Here is a 12,484-nt window from a genome sequence, read left to right as displayed (position 1 = left end):
AGTGTAAGACTAGAGGGTAATCACCACCAACTGCCATCTCTTACGCAACTCTTACCAATGAATATTAGGATTGACTGAAAAAACGAGCATATTTGGTGTAAGGGGGAATTCGACTCTACGACTCTCACATTACGAGTCAAGCGCCCTAACCACCTGGCAATACCTGGTCGTTACAACCCTGAAACCTGTAGTGTGTGTGTTTCTTATAGCAAAGCTACATTGGAGGAGATTCGAACACCTGATTTTAGCGTTGTAAGTCCTTAGACGTACCGCTGCACCAACTGAGGGCAGTGATTAGAGAATAGATAGCCCACTGTACCTTTGCGCTAGAACAAATTATTTAAATCAGTAAACTTTAGTAAATAAATAATTTGATTATATTAGAAAAAAAGTGTCTGTTGGTTACATAAAAACCAGAATTAATGAATATAATTGCTGTTAAGAGTTAGCATTAGTAACTGATATCCTGTTAGATTCTAACATATATTGTTCTTTTAACTATGGGTCCCCCCGCTGGTACAGCGGTAAGTATGGATTTACAACACTAAAATCAGGAGTTCAATTCCCCTCGATGGACCCGGCAAATAGCCCGATGTGGTTTTGCTGTAAGAAAACTCACTTGAGTGGATTAGTTTTACAATATTTCGAACTTAAGCCTGCTTCTCGGGCAAATAATTTGAACATGATACTTAGATGAAGAGCAGGACAAGTCAATAATACATAAAATAAAACATTGTTAGTGAAGAAAAGGTATATATTAAAAATTATATTTATTTCGCGCAAAGCTACACGAGGGCTACCTGAGTTAGTCACCCCTAAGTTAGCAGTGTAGGGCTGGAAGAAAGGCAGCTAGTCATCACCACCCATAGCTATTCTTTTACCAACGACTTTTTGGGATTCACCGTAACATTATAACGCCCCCACGGCTGTAAAGGCAAGTATGTTCAGTGTGACGGGAATTCGAACCCACAACTTTCAGATTACGAGTATAAGTACCTTAACCATGGCCAGGTGGATACGGCACTCAACTCCTAATCCGAGAGTCGCGAGTTCGAATCCGTAACGCAGATAGCCCCCGTGTTGCTTTGCGTGAAATTCAAAACAAACCAAACGTTAACTACCTGGCCATGCCAAGTAGCTTTCTATTTGACCAGTAATAAAGTTGTCATCAATTAAACCTTAAATTTAATTGAAAATAAATGTGGATATGCCATCCAAAATGGAAAAGTCACCAGGAGACCGAGCCTGATAACTGGATGAGAATAATTCCACACACTCATGGGTGTGTATGTGTCTGCTTTTCTTATAGCAAAATTAGTACATTGGGCTATCTGCTGAGTCCACCGAGGGGAATCGAATCCGCAGACTTACCGCTGTACTAGCGGGGGACACACACTCATGGGACTCTCATATTACGAGTCGAGTGCCCTAATCACCTGGCCATGTCGGGCTAATTATAGATATATAAACGCCTTTATTGACTGACATACATATATATTCATATATCATTTAATTCGTATTAAGATGTCGTCCTCGTAATTTGAAAATCTCTCAATGTTGATTACCGGCCACAATTTCCTTAGAGTTCTTTCACGTTTGTAAATAAAAATGATCCCAGCTATCGCTCAATTTATTTCGTTTTCACTGTGTATAAAATTTCAACGAGCAGGACGATAGGTTTTTCTAACGTATGGAAGGTGGCAAATGTATTGAAACTATCAAAAAAATATATCTTTTTTTATCGTTGATACTTTCAGGTTTCACAGTGTTTAATTTGGTTTTTGATGTTTTTTTGTTATATTATTTCGGATAATTATTAGCTACAAGCAAACGTTTTAATTATTTTATCATTACTTCACTGGTTAATGCCCGTTGCACCAAACATGCTCGCCCTTTCAGCAGTGGGGGCGTTATAATGTTACGATAAATCCCACTATTCGTTGGTAAAATATTTGGCAGTAGGTGGTAATGACTAGCTGCCTTCCCTCTAGTCTCACACTGCTAAATTAAGGACGGCTAGCGCAGATAGTCCTCATGTAGCTTTGCGCGAAATTCAAAAAACAAATAAACAAACTTCACTGGTTTGTTGAGTGGTATAAGGTTGGTTACGTACATATTGAGAATAAGAACCAAAAAAGTTGAAAGATACAACACACCACGTACCTGGTTCTATCTTTCTGTACACTAATTAGAACGTCTGGAAAGTTAAGATGATTTCAACTTGAGAAGTTTCAGTTAAAATTAGATTTTCCTGTTTTGTTCATTCAAATGAATTTTAGAAATATTAAATTTATCCATTGGTATCAAAAAAATTTAAAACGTCGTCAATATATCAAAGATAAGAATATAATTTTATCGATGCTTCTGAAATGTCTTGAATCATTTGCTGTAGATGTGATCCGTGTAGGCTAGGTAGCAAGTCGTTTAGAGAATATGTAAGTAATTTCATGGTGATAGAGAATCTTGATACACATGTTGATAAGATAGATATGGAAAAAAAGATGCAGAGTAGAATAAAGTTATTAACCTTTAATTATGGATAAACACAAAGAATAAGGTTAATTGCAGTTATTCTAGAATAAAAATACAGAACTCAAGTTCAAATGGTAAAAACTACCGAAGGATATAAATAAAGAGTCACAATCACAAAGTGTATTTTCTTATTTCAAATCAGGTTAAGATATATTCCTTTTCATTTTGAATAGGTCAACGGACGATAAGAAATTGCCTAAGAATTGGAGCGTTACTAATGTTATTCAGTTTTTAAGGGAGATAATAAAAATTATCGTCCTTTTTATGATGTCATAAAAGACATTCAACATTGAATAACTAAAACTAAGCTTGGCTTACTAATCTTTCAATGGTTCTTGAGAATGCTACTTGTTATATGGATCATGGAAACAGTTTAGTCTTGGTATACTTAGATATTCAAAAGGTTTTTGTTCAGGGGCTACACGGAATATTAACTTAAGAAAATACGTTTTTGAATGTTCTTAGTGTTTAATAAAGGAGTTGAGGATTTCCTGAAATTTAAATTCTGAATTTCTTGTATGTTTGTTCTTGAGGCGACTATTTAGGGACAGCTCTGAAGGATTTATTACAGTAGTGACTTGAAGAACGTATGAGATTTTTATATGATGTGCAGACATATTATGCATTTACTTTCTTATATAGTGATATGGGAATCATAAAATATTTTGATTACTTTGTTTACATACTGTCATGGCGGCTACATGTGGTAAAGAAAGTTGTTAACATTGCTTTGTTATAGTTTTCTGTTTCTTTGTTCTCTTTATTAAATGACGACTTCTCTTTCGACAAGAATGTTTCAACATTGTAGCAAGATCCAGGCTAAATAGTTTAAAGATGTTATATCTTTTCTTGGCTGTCTATGACGTTGACCGAAGGGACAGCGTAGTAATGCCGTCAAGGAATGGAAGTTACAACGTAACGCAGTCTTCTGGACAACGAAAGAGATTTTCATCCGGAATTCATACGTGCATTTTAGCTCAGTTTTATACAAGATGACCTGCAGGAAGTACCTGCCTTTTTGGAGATTATTGTATTTAATTTAGTGACAGTCGATCTTGTGAGAGAGGAAAGTCACAAGTTAAACATAATCTGGTGTGTTGTATTTTATTTGTGCAGTAAATAGTTTGTACATTCTTAATAAGTTTTCAGAACTCTTTTTTTCTACATTTACACAGGAAAACTCAGTCAAATTATCTCTCTTAAAACTCTCATAAATCTATGAAACACTTTGCGGGAATTTAGGTAGCTTAAAGCTCTGTAAATGGTTGAACCTATACGTTTACTACATCAAAACAGTAAGAAAAACAATATTATTCAACAATCACAAACACTGAATGAAGCAACTCACTTCGTCATGTATACTTTGAGCTACTTTTGAAAACGCTGCGTTTCTAAAAACGACTGCTTACTCTTTAACAGTGTTTAATTTGACTTGTGTTGCGAAGTTGCCAGTACATTAGTACGTAAATTCTGATATCAGGAAAACATGCTTCACTGCGGTGTAAAAGTTAAAATTCCTTTAAAATAAAATAAATTGTTTAATATGAGAAAATTTATCTCATAAAATACATATAGTGGTTAGAATGTTTTAACTGTCAGTTTTATCATTTTAAGTAAACAAGCAACAGCTGTTAAGTAACATTGAAATAAAAAATGAAAAACTGTAATATTATATTTCCACCCTGCTGGTATGGGTATTAACACTTTTATTGATAAGCGGAGAGCAACTTTTCGACCTTCCCAGGTCATCTTCAGGTTAATTCCTGTACCAGCCGTTCTGGAGTACATTTTTATTTCAAGTGGGTTTCTCGTCATGAAGAAAGCACATAAACATATATACACATCTATCAAAGGTCTAGATATATTATTAAAGCATTCGCATAAGAAACTAAAAAAAAACATATCAATTAGCTGTGTTTGTCACAATTTCTAGTATTGTCTCAAACATATGTTGTAAAAAGCTGAGATGTGTTTAATTTTTTGAATAAAATTTAGAAAATTATAGTACTATGATTGAAGACAAAACATTGTATTCCTAATTAGGTTCTCCTCTCTGATTATCGCACCCTCGATATTAATATAATGCTTACCCTATGTGACAACTATAGTAATAGAACTTATATTACCTTCTTCTGTAATCCACTTTATTCTTGTAATTTCAACAGCATTAGGAATCCAACATGTAATCCATTTTTTTTACAGTAATATTGATTTGGAAAAATAGGAAGAAAATTTTACACACACATACTTATCAACAGTCAAGTCAACAGATCACGTGTGAAAAATTAGAGTTTCCTTTGTTTTTTGCAACGCTCTCTGGGAATACAGTATATCCTTATATATTATGTTAGCGTACTACACACAAATCTTTAACTTACTTAACACGAGACTTGCTGTTTTGGTGTCAGTCGTGTTTAAAGAATCCTTAGTGTTGGATTTAATGGTTAAATGGAATTAAAATGATTCACTGAAATCTTAAACGTGTGTATTATGTAGTAGCAAACCCTGGTAACTTGACGTGATTCTTAAACAATAAATATCAGCGTTGTGAATGTTACATGACTAAAATAAAGGACAATGATGAGAAAGCAGGTACGTTGACACGTAAACCTTCCATTAGAAAGGTCCCTCCACTGGGACAGCAGTAAGTCTTCGGATTTACGCCCCTAAACTCAGGGGTTCGATTCCCCTCAGTGGACACAGCAAATAGCTCCATGTGGCTTTGTTATAAGAAACACACACCGTTAGAAAGTGTTGTATGTGGATATTACGTGATTAAAATAAGGGACAATGATGAGAAATCATAAACCTTCCATTAAAAAGTGTTCTACCCAGCCTACTTACAACAGGAATGTGTATGTTATATATATTTATAGTTAGTTTTAGGACACCCCTTACCCTAAACAAACGGTACTAATGATGTAAATATTGTTATAATTTATACGATTTTTTTCATGGGGGAATATTTACATTTATTGGTTCCGAATATTAGCCTAAAGCTCAGCAAGGAATAACATTGTTACTAGCCTCTAGTTAGGAACTAATAGGCTGTTGTAATCTTATAACATGCCATAGCTTCCAGATTACAGAGTACGAAATCGTCTACCGGACTCGAATTCTGGATTCACAAATTCGCTCAGTAACCACTCGGCCCCATCTGATTTGTGTTCTAAACAAAGAAAAGTTGCTGTTACAAATGTCACACCTTCGCTGATAATGGTAGTGAGGGTCTTAAAAACTAACTGGTTGAGTGATCATGTAAATTCATTTTGAAGACTGACTGGTTGAGTAATTGTGTAATTTTATCTTGAAGACTGACTAGTTGAGTGATCATTTAGATTCATCCTGAAGACTAACTGGTTGAGTGGTCATATAAATTCATCTTGGTCAAGAACAAAGTTTATTTTACTACTTGCAGTTTCCTTTTCATCTACAAAAATATAACTTTTTTCTGTATCGCATGCACTACACTTGCTTCGTTGTGTAATCTGAGCGCCACGACAGTGTATAATACGATCTGTTTTCGAAACATCCTTAATTTAACAGAACAAATGTATCAAGTTTCTTTTCGTTTAAAATCACCATAGAAGCGTAATCTGCCTTTGTAATATATATTAAACATTACAAATTAATTAAGGCAACAGTTTTAATAACAGCTATAATTGGTCAGAAACAATCATCTTGTATATTGTAAAGATTATAATTTTTAAACGTCTTGGAATGTTGCAGTTTACAATCTCTTTTTGTGCTCCTCGAACAAAGGCTTTCCACTCACTTCTGCTTCCTTTTGTTTCTCTGTAAATAAAGTACAAAGTTCTTAAAGAAATCAGATTAAAACTATTTTTATCATGCACTAGAACTAAACAAGCGGGGTTGTATAATTCTATATATCTTTAATGGTTTTCTGCAGCAAATATAACCTGTAGATACATAACCTATAAATTATTATTAAATACATCAAAGACAGCCAGTGCAGGTGTTCTTTGGGTAACCTAGCGCAAAACTAAATAAAGAAAGTAGAAACGTGATGTTCAAAACTGTACATTTCACTTTAATCTTTCAGGTCCTAGTTATACCTGGGCTCACACATATAAGATACAAATAAAAGAAAGTGTGTTTTATCTTTAGCTGGATGAATACTTTCATGTCATATTTGTTGGTGATAAAATAATAAGAACATTTAAAAAGATGAAAAAAAATAAATAAAAAATGAAAATAAGATACTGCCGCAACTGTCTGCAGGCAGTGAATGGTGATATAGATGTGGGACGTTGTGGGCTTGAACACCCACATCTCGCTTTCCTAATTTCTAATGTTCTTATGTGAAGCTAGCGAATTGGAAGTTAAGACTGATAGGTGGTGTATCCCCACCGCAATGTGGGTTCTACTTCTTCAGTTATCTCCAAAACCTAGGATACATTTTATAATCCCAGGTTGTATCTTGTACCCTGGGATCCTTTTTTTTTTTTTTTAATATGCAGCGTATTTTATTTAATGTTAATGTGTTTTGGTTTATCGCTTGAAAATTTTTTGGCTATGATATTACATATATATATGTATACATAATCAATTTAAACATGCATTATAAGAAAAATATACAAAAAAACAGCAATTATTTTATCTTATTGTGTGTGAGAGCTATTGAAATACGTTTCTGAAATCTATGATGCTAGAGAAGATCCTTATATCGAAGACAAAATTAGTTTCCTTTTTGTACAAAAAAAAGCACAAGACGAAATTCCACATTCCTTCTCACGCCAGATGAAACTGGACTTTTTTTTACACTTGATCTAAACGATAAGACCATAAATCCCTATGAGTTAAGTGTAACTGTTAATAATCTTGACCCCCTGATTGGAACTGATGTAACCTTCCTTTAACCCTAGCCAGCATATGGACTGTGTCAGGCTCTGTTAACAGAATAACAACTGGAAACGCTAATCTTGTTGAAAAATTGGTGGTTTCAACCTCCACGCTTTCCACTAGGTTACGCCAGAGGGTCATTTTAAATTTATATATTTTACAGATTTTGATATGTGAAACTTGTGCATTTCTTAACATGAAACGAACTTTTACTTTCACTAATATTCCGACAGTCATCTATGCAATCGGAGTGTCTTAAATCTCAATTAATTACAAATATGTCGTTTAGAACTTTAACTGAACTATATATGTAAAAACGGCTCGTTTGGGTTGAGAAAATATTTTACGATGAAGAGCGAACAACGTTTCGACCTTCTTCGGTCATCGTCAAGTTCACAAAGGTCGAAACGTTGTTCGCTCCTCATCGTAAAATATTTTCTCAACCCAAACGAGCCGTTTTTACATATATATTTCTCTACAAGTGGGTTTTCTCGACATCACTGGTTTAAACTGAACTACTTTTAGTTTCACTTAAGTTAAAATTAATAAATGTTTAAATGAAATGCTCAGAGGATATGAACTCAAGCAGTGCATCTCCTAAATAAAAATACTTACGTGAGATTTTTCGAAAGCTGTTCGAAAACAGGAATGCGAGCCAGTAACTGACCAAAGCTACATATAACTTCAAGTTGAGATAACTCGTTTTCTTTCCCAGGCCATAATAAATGTGAGTTAACTGGCGATCTTTGAATGTTCGGCAAGTCTCTTAATCCTTTTGTGGTGGCTGTTCGGCGTTGCCGCACGACCTTGGTCAACAGTGGAGTAGGAAACAGCCAATTTGATACAGTAAAGAATCCTTGTCGTCCAGACGTTCCGAACACTCTCGTCAAGGCTGTGTCCATAAAATAATTTATTACAATTCGCAACATTTTTACAAAAATAACATCCCATTCTGCATCTTCAAACATTTTTAACAAAGAATTAAAAAAGAAAGCCCTGGGCTGGACAGCTGAAATTGTAGCAAGCTTTTTTGAATGGTCAACGTCAACTGTGGAAGCTGCACGTAACCAAAAGAACGTAAAAAAGATCATCATAATAGTTACTCGGAAACAGTTCATGACGAAACGTTTTAGTAACTTGGGTTGACTCAAACGGTGTAGTTCAGTTTCGGATTTCACAAATGTTTTTGTTGTTTTCTTGTCGAAAATTATTTCAACTGTTCACTGAAGAACCAATGTTCCTGAAGTGGATATTTTGACTAAAGTTAAGAGGTAATAACCGAGCCAACCAAGAATATGCAGGTGTAAAGGGAAGACACAAATCTGATATCTTTTTTTATATTTGCATATACTCGTTTGCATCCATAACAGTTCAGGCCAGAATCACAAATAGAAATGTACTGAAGGGGGAGAACTTAATGTAAATAATAGTTATACTATAAATACATGACAATTATTATAATTCTTATCCAAGATCACCTTTTATAAACCCTGTACTAGCAACGACAGAGCATGACTACAAAGATTTACTAAAGGAGAACAAAACTTTTTATGGTCGAGGACACGCGTTAGATGGCGCCACAAACCCCTCAGGCTTATCCGTGTCATCCGGAATCAACCGGAGAATTAAGCTGTAAACAATGACGTAATGTATAGAAGACGAAGAGAGTTACAAACGGTTAGATAACGTTCTCTTCCGCGATATTTTTATCCCGCAGAACTCGTTAAGCTTGCTAGAATATATTTCCCGCTTTTTTTATTATTTCAAGTAAAGAAGCAAAAAGTTGCAAAAACATAACTTAATAATCGTCTGTTAATAAACTAAATTGTATATTTCAACTGACATTTCAATGTTTTATTTTCTGTGCAGTGCTTAAAATGTTGACAACCACTGTTTATAAATTTCTCTAGATCAAATATAAGAAGCATAATAATACAAAATGTTCATTGTGGTAAATGTAATGATAATTTGATAAAAGTTATATTTTTTAAATTTTTCCCCGATTTGTAAGAATATCTTTACCTGACAATTGAGAAAAAATATATTATTTTCGAAATCTACGTAGATGAATTATGTAAGTTGTTAAAACTAAAACATCTTTTATGAACTTTATATACGCAGGCCTGTGTTAATGGTTAACATTTATAGGCATGGTTTTAGTTTTTATCAAAATATTTCGTATTTTTGTTTCTTATCTTTCAAGTTTAAGATACATAAAAAAACAAACCAAAACTAAGCTCACAGTGTTATGGTATCCACTGCATATTAAATGTAGCATTGACATTAACCACTTGATTTATAAGCGTCTATTGCTGTTATAATAACATGCAAATTCCGGTTCTTGCGTTTAAAAGTTCAACCGTTATTCGCTGAGGAAATCGTTAGAGGTCAGCTCAGCACCGTCTACTTTTTCCTTCTTGGAATTACATTGTGCTCTCTTCTCAATAGGAGTAAACCAGTTATTACAGACAATCTTGTGTGAATAGTTTTCAGGTAACTGTTTGTTAAACACTATCAGTTCTGTGGACAAAAACAACAAAAAAAGGAAAGAAATTAAAAACAAACATAAACGGAGATCTGTAGTTACGATACTAAAGTGTAAACTATGTTTGGTGAATACGACATTTCATGTAGAATTTTCAATCCTTCTCATATTCTTAATTTGTTGACACTTTACCGTGGTGTTGCACAAAAGTCACACAAAACTGCTCGTTCGGAAATATTCTGCATGCTATTACAAAACCTTAGTTTTCACATTCTCTGCAGGGTTTCACGAAGTAAGAAGGTAATTTAATAAGTTTGAAGCACGTGAATGTTTTGATAAACATGGCTGAAGTTCCACAAACAAAATATATGTGATAATTTATTAAACACGTTTATTAATGATAGTTTATGAAACTGTAATGAACATTTTGCAATAAGTCTGTATTTCTATCTATTGTTTGTTTTTTTCAGTAAAATGTTTTTGAAAATTCTCGGAACTTTTTGTATTAATTTTTTTTACGGAATACAATTTTCAATGCTGTAAGATGAACAATAATTTTTCGTTGCAGAGTTTTATTCTCTACTAACGTTTAGAGGGAAAAAACCGTGGCATTAACGACTTTGTATTTTCTAACAATCAAAGTTTATGAGCGGAATTTGAGTTGTACCTCTTAGACAGTATTAGACTGAGATAGAATTCCATCCAAGGTAATAGTTGCAGAGGTTTTGATCTACACATATAGAAATTCAATTATAAGTTGTACTCTAAAACCACAAAGTTTATGCACAAAGTTCCAAATCAGCAAGAAAAAAGCTTTAAACAAAGATATCAGCAGTAATAGTTAAACATAACTATTTACGTAGATTCTGTAAACTTTAACGGGACAAATCAACTTATAAAAGCTAAACATTAAAAATTATTGAATATTATTCAGAGATTTAAATAAACATTCTTTTCATTATGAAGAGATGTTACAGAAATTAATTATAAGTAAGCACATTACATATAAAACGTTAGAATATGCAAAAATTTATGTCATAGATTAAATGTAGTTTTGCGTACTAAACAAATACTTAAAAACACAATTAACTGTGCTTACTGTTTCATTCAATGTTTATAAAAACGACACATTATGTTTCTATTTATTTGACGTTAAACACATAGCTACACAATGGAATAATTGTATTTTGCCCACTACGGGTATCAAAGTCTGGTTTATAGCGTTGTAAATCCATAAACAAACCGTAGCACTGCTAGGAGGGGGGGCGCTAACATTGTGTATGATAAAATCCTTCCAGAACATATAAGTGTAAAAGCATGTAAAGAAAATTATTAGCTATTTTGTAATATTTGCTTCTTTAAAATAATGAACAAATTGTAAAAGTATATGTGATAAAACTAACATAACAGTTGTCATGTTACACTAATGTTTGAGAAGATATATTAAATCTATATTAAATCAATACCACAGTATTGATGACGTAATCACATCTTGAGACCACCTGCAATGAGCATCACCATCCAATTGGCCTATTGAACCATCTGTTCTAACAGCACTAACTTTAATAACATAATTTGCCTATATAATCTTATTAATACAATCTATTTACAGAACATTAATAACACTGTTTATAGAAACACTATCAGCTTTAGTGAGACGTACGAAATCAAATATATAAGTGACAACTATAAAGTTGATAAGAACTATCAGATTTAGTTTGTTACTTATATACTGTAGTTGTGATAAAACTTGTCATTAGTGGTAGTTCTTAAACAAAATCATGCAAACGAGATAAAATATTAATTTAAAGACTTTAATTGCTCTATAAAGATCCTGACATATTTATATGCATTACCTTCTGACCATCCACCTAGTAACACCAGATGGTTTCGCCCTCTGGTACTTCTTTATGGAACTATGACTCCTAGCATCATGCTCTTTGTCAAGTAACACTCGAACTATAATGCCATGTGACATCTCCTAACAATGTGTTCTCTAGCACAAGAAAACTTCCTTGTCAAGTATCATGGCGACTTAGCAACGTGATTTTTGGTTCCACTTCGCGTAACTACAATCTCATCGTCTCTATCCCTCCCCACTGAGGCAGCCAATCAGCTAGTGTGTCCAGAATATACTCCAAATACTAAAGCACATCCTTCTCAGTGGCTCAGCAATAACTCTGCCTACGTACAATACTAAATATCAGGTCTCGATAACTGTATGGGATGGTACACTTTTCAGATATTGAAATAAAGAAATATCACGTCTATGAAAGAAAACACAAAGTAATCACCAGCAAATGTTACGTGATACCTCTGGAAATCTAAACGCAACATAAACTTAAACTAGTTTCCCAGCAAAGTGTACAAGTTTTGAATAAAATTCAAACGTATAAAACACAGTATTTGCAAATAGAAATTAATTTTACTCATTATCCATGCCGTAACTACTAATATTTGGAAATACAGAAAGCTGAGTAAGTTATATGTACATTAGTTTGGAGCCTCACCACGTCATTATAAATCATGGTTTATTTGACGACCGTACATCTTAATAATAGCCCCTCAGGATGAATTGTACTGTAAAACGTTCCTTGTAAGGTT

At 33.6% G+C, this 12,484-nt stretch overlaps 1 protein-coding gene across 1 annotated transcript; it reads right to left on the bottom strand.

Annotated features, from left to right (window-relative positions):
- Positions 1-5,915: 5,915 nt before the first annotated feature.
- On the bottom strand, positions 5,916-8,912 carry LOC143243976 (uncharacterized). Its single transcript, XM_076487881.1, has 2 exons — positions 8,011-8,912; positions 5,916-6,327 (listed from the first exon to the last, which is right to left on the bottom strand). Exons 1-2 carry the CDS (start codon positions 8,511-8,513, stop codon positions 6,189-6,191), a joined length of 642 nt encoding a protein of 213 aa, XP_076343996.1. The 5' UTR covers positions 8,514-8,912; the 3' UTR covers positions 5,916-6,188.
- Between the last annotated feature and the right edge of the window lie 3,572 nt (positions 8,913-12,484).

This window comes from Tachypleus tridentatus, chromosome 2 (genome assembly GCF_004210375.1).
Source record: "Tachypleus tridentatus isolate NWPU-2018 chromosome 2, ASM421037v1, whole genome shotgun sequence".
Classification (NCBI taxonomy): Eukaryota; Metazoa; Arthropoda; class Merostomata; order Xiphosura; family Limulidae; genus Tachypleus; species Tachypleus tridentatus.
This window is presented reverse-complemented; position numbering and strand designations above follow the sequence as displayed.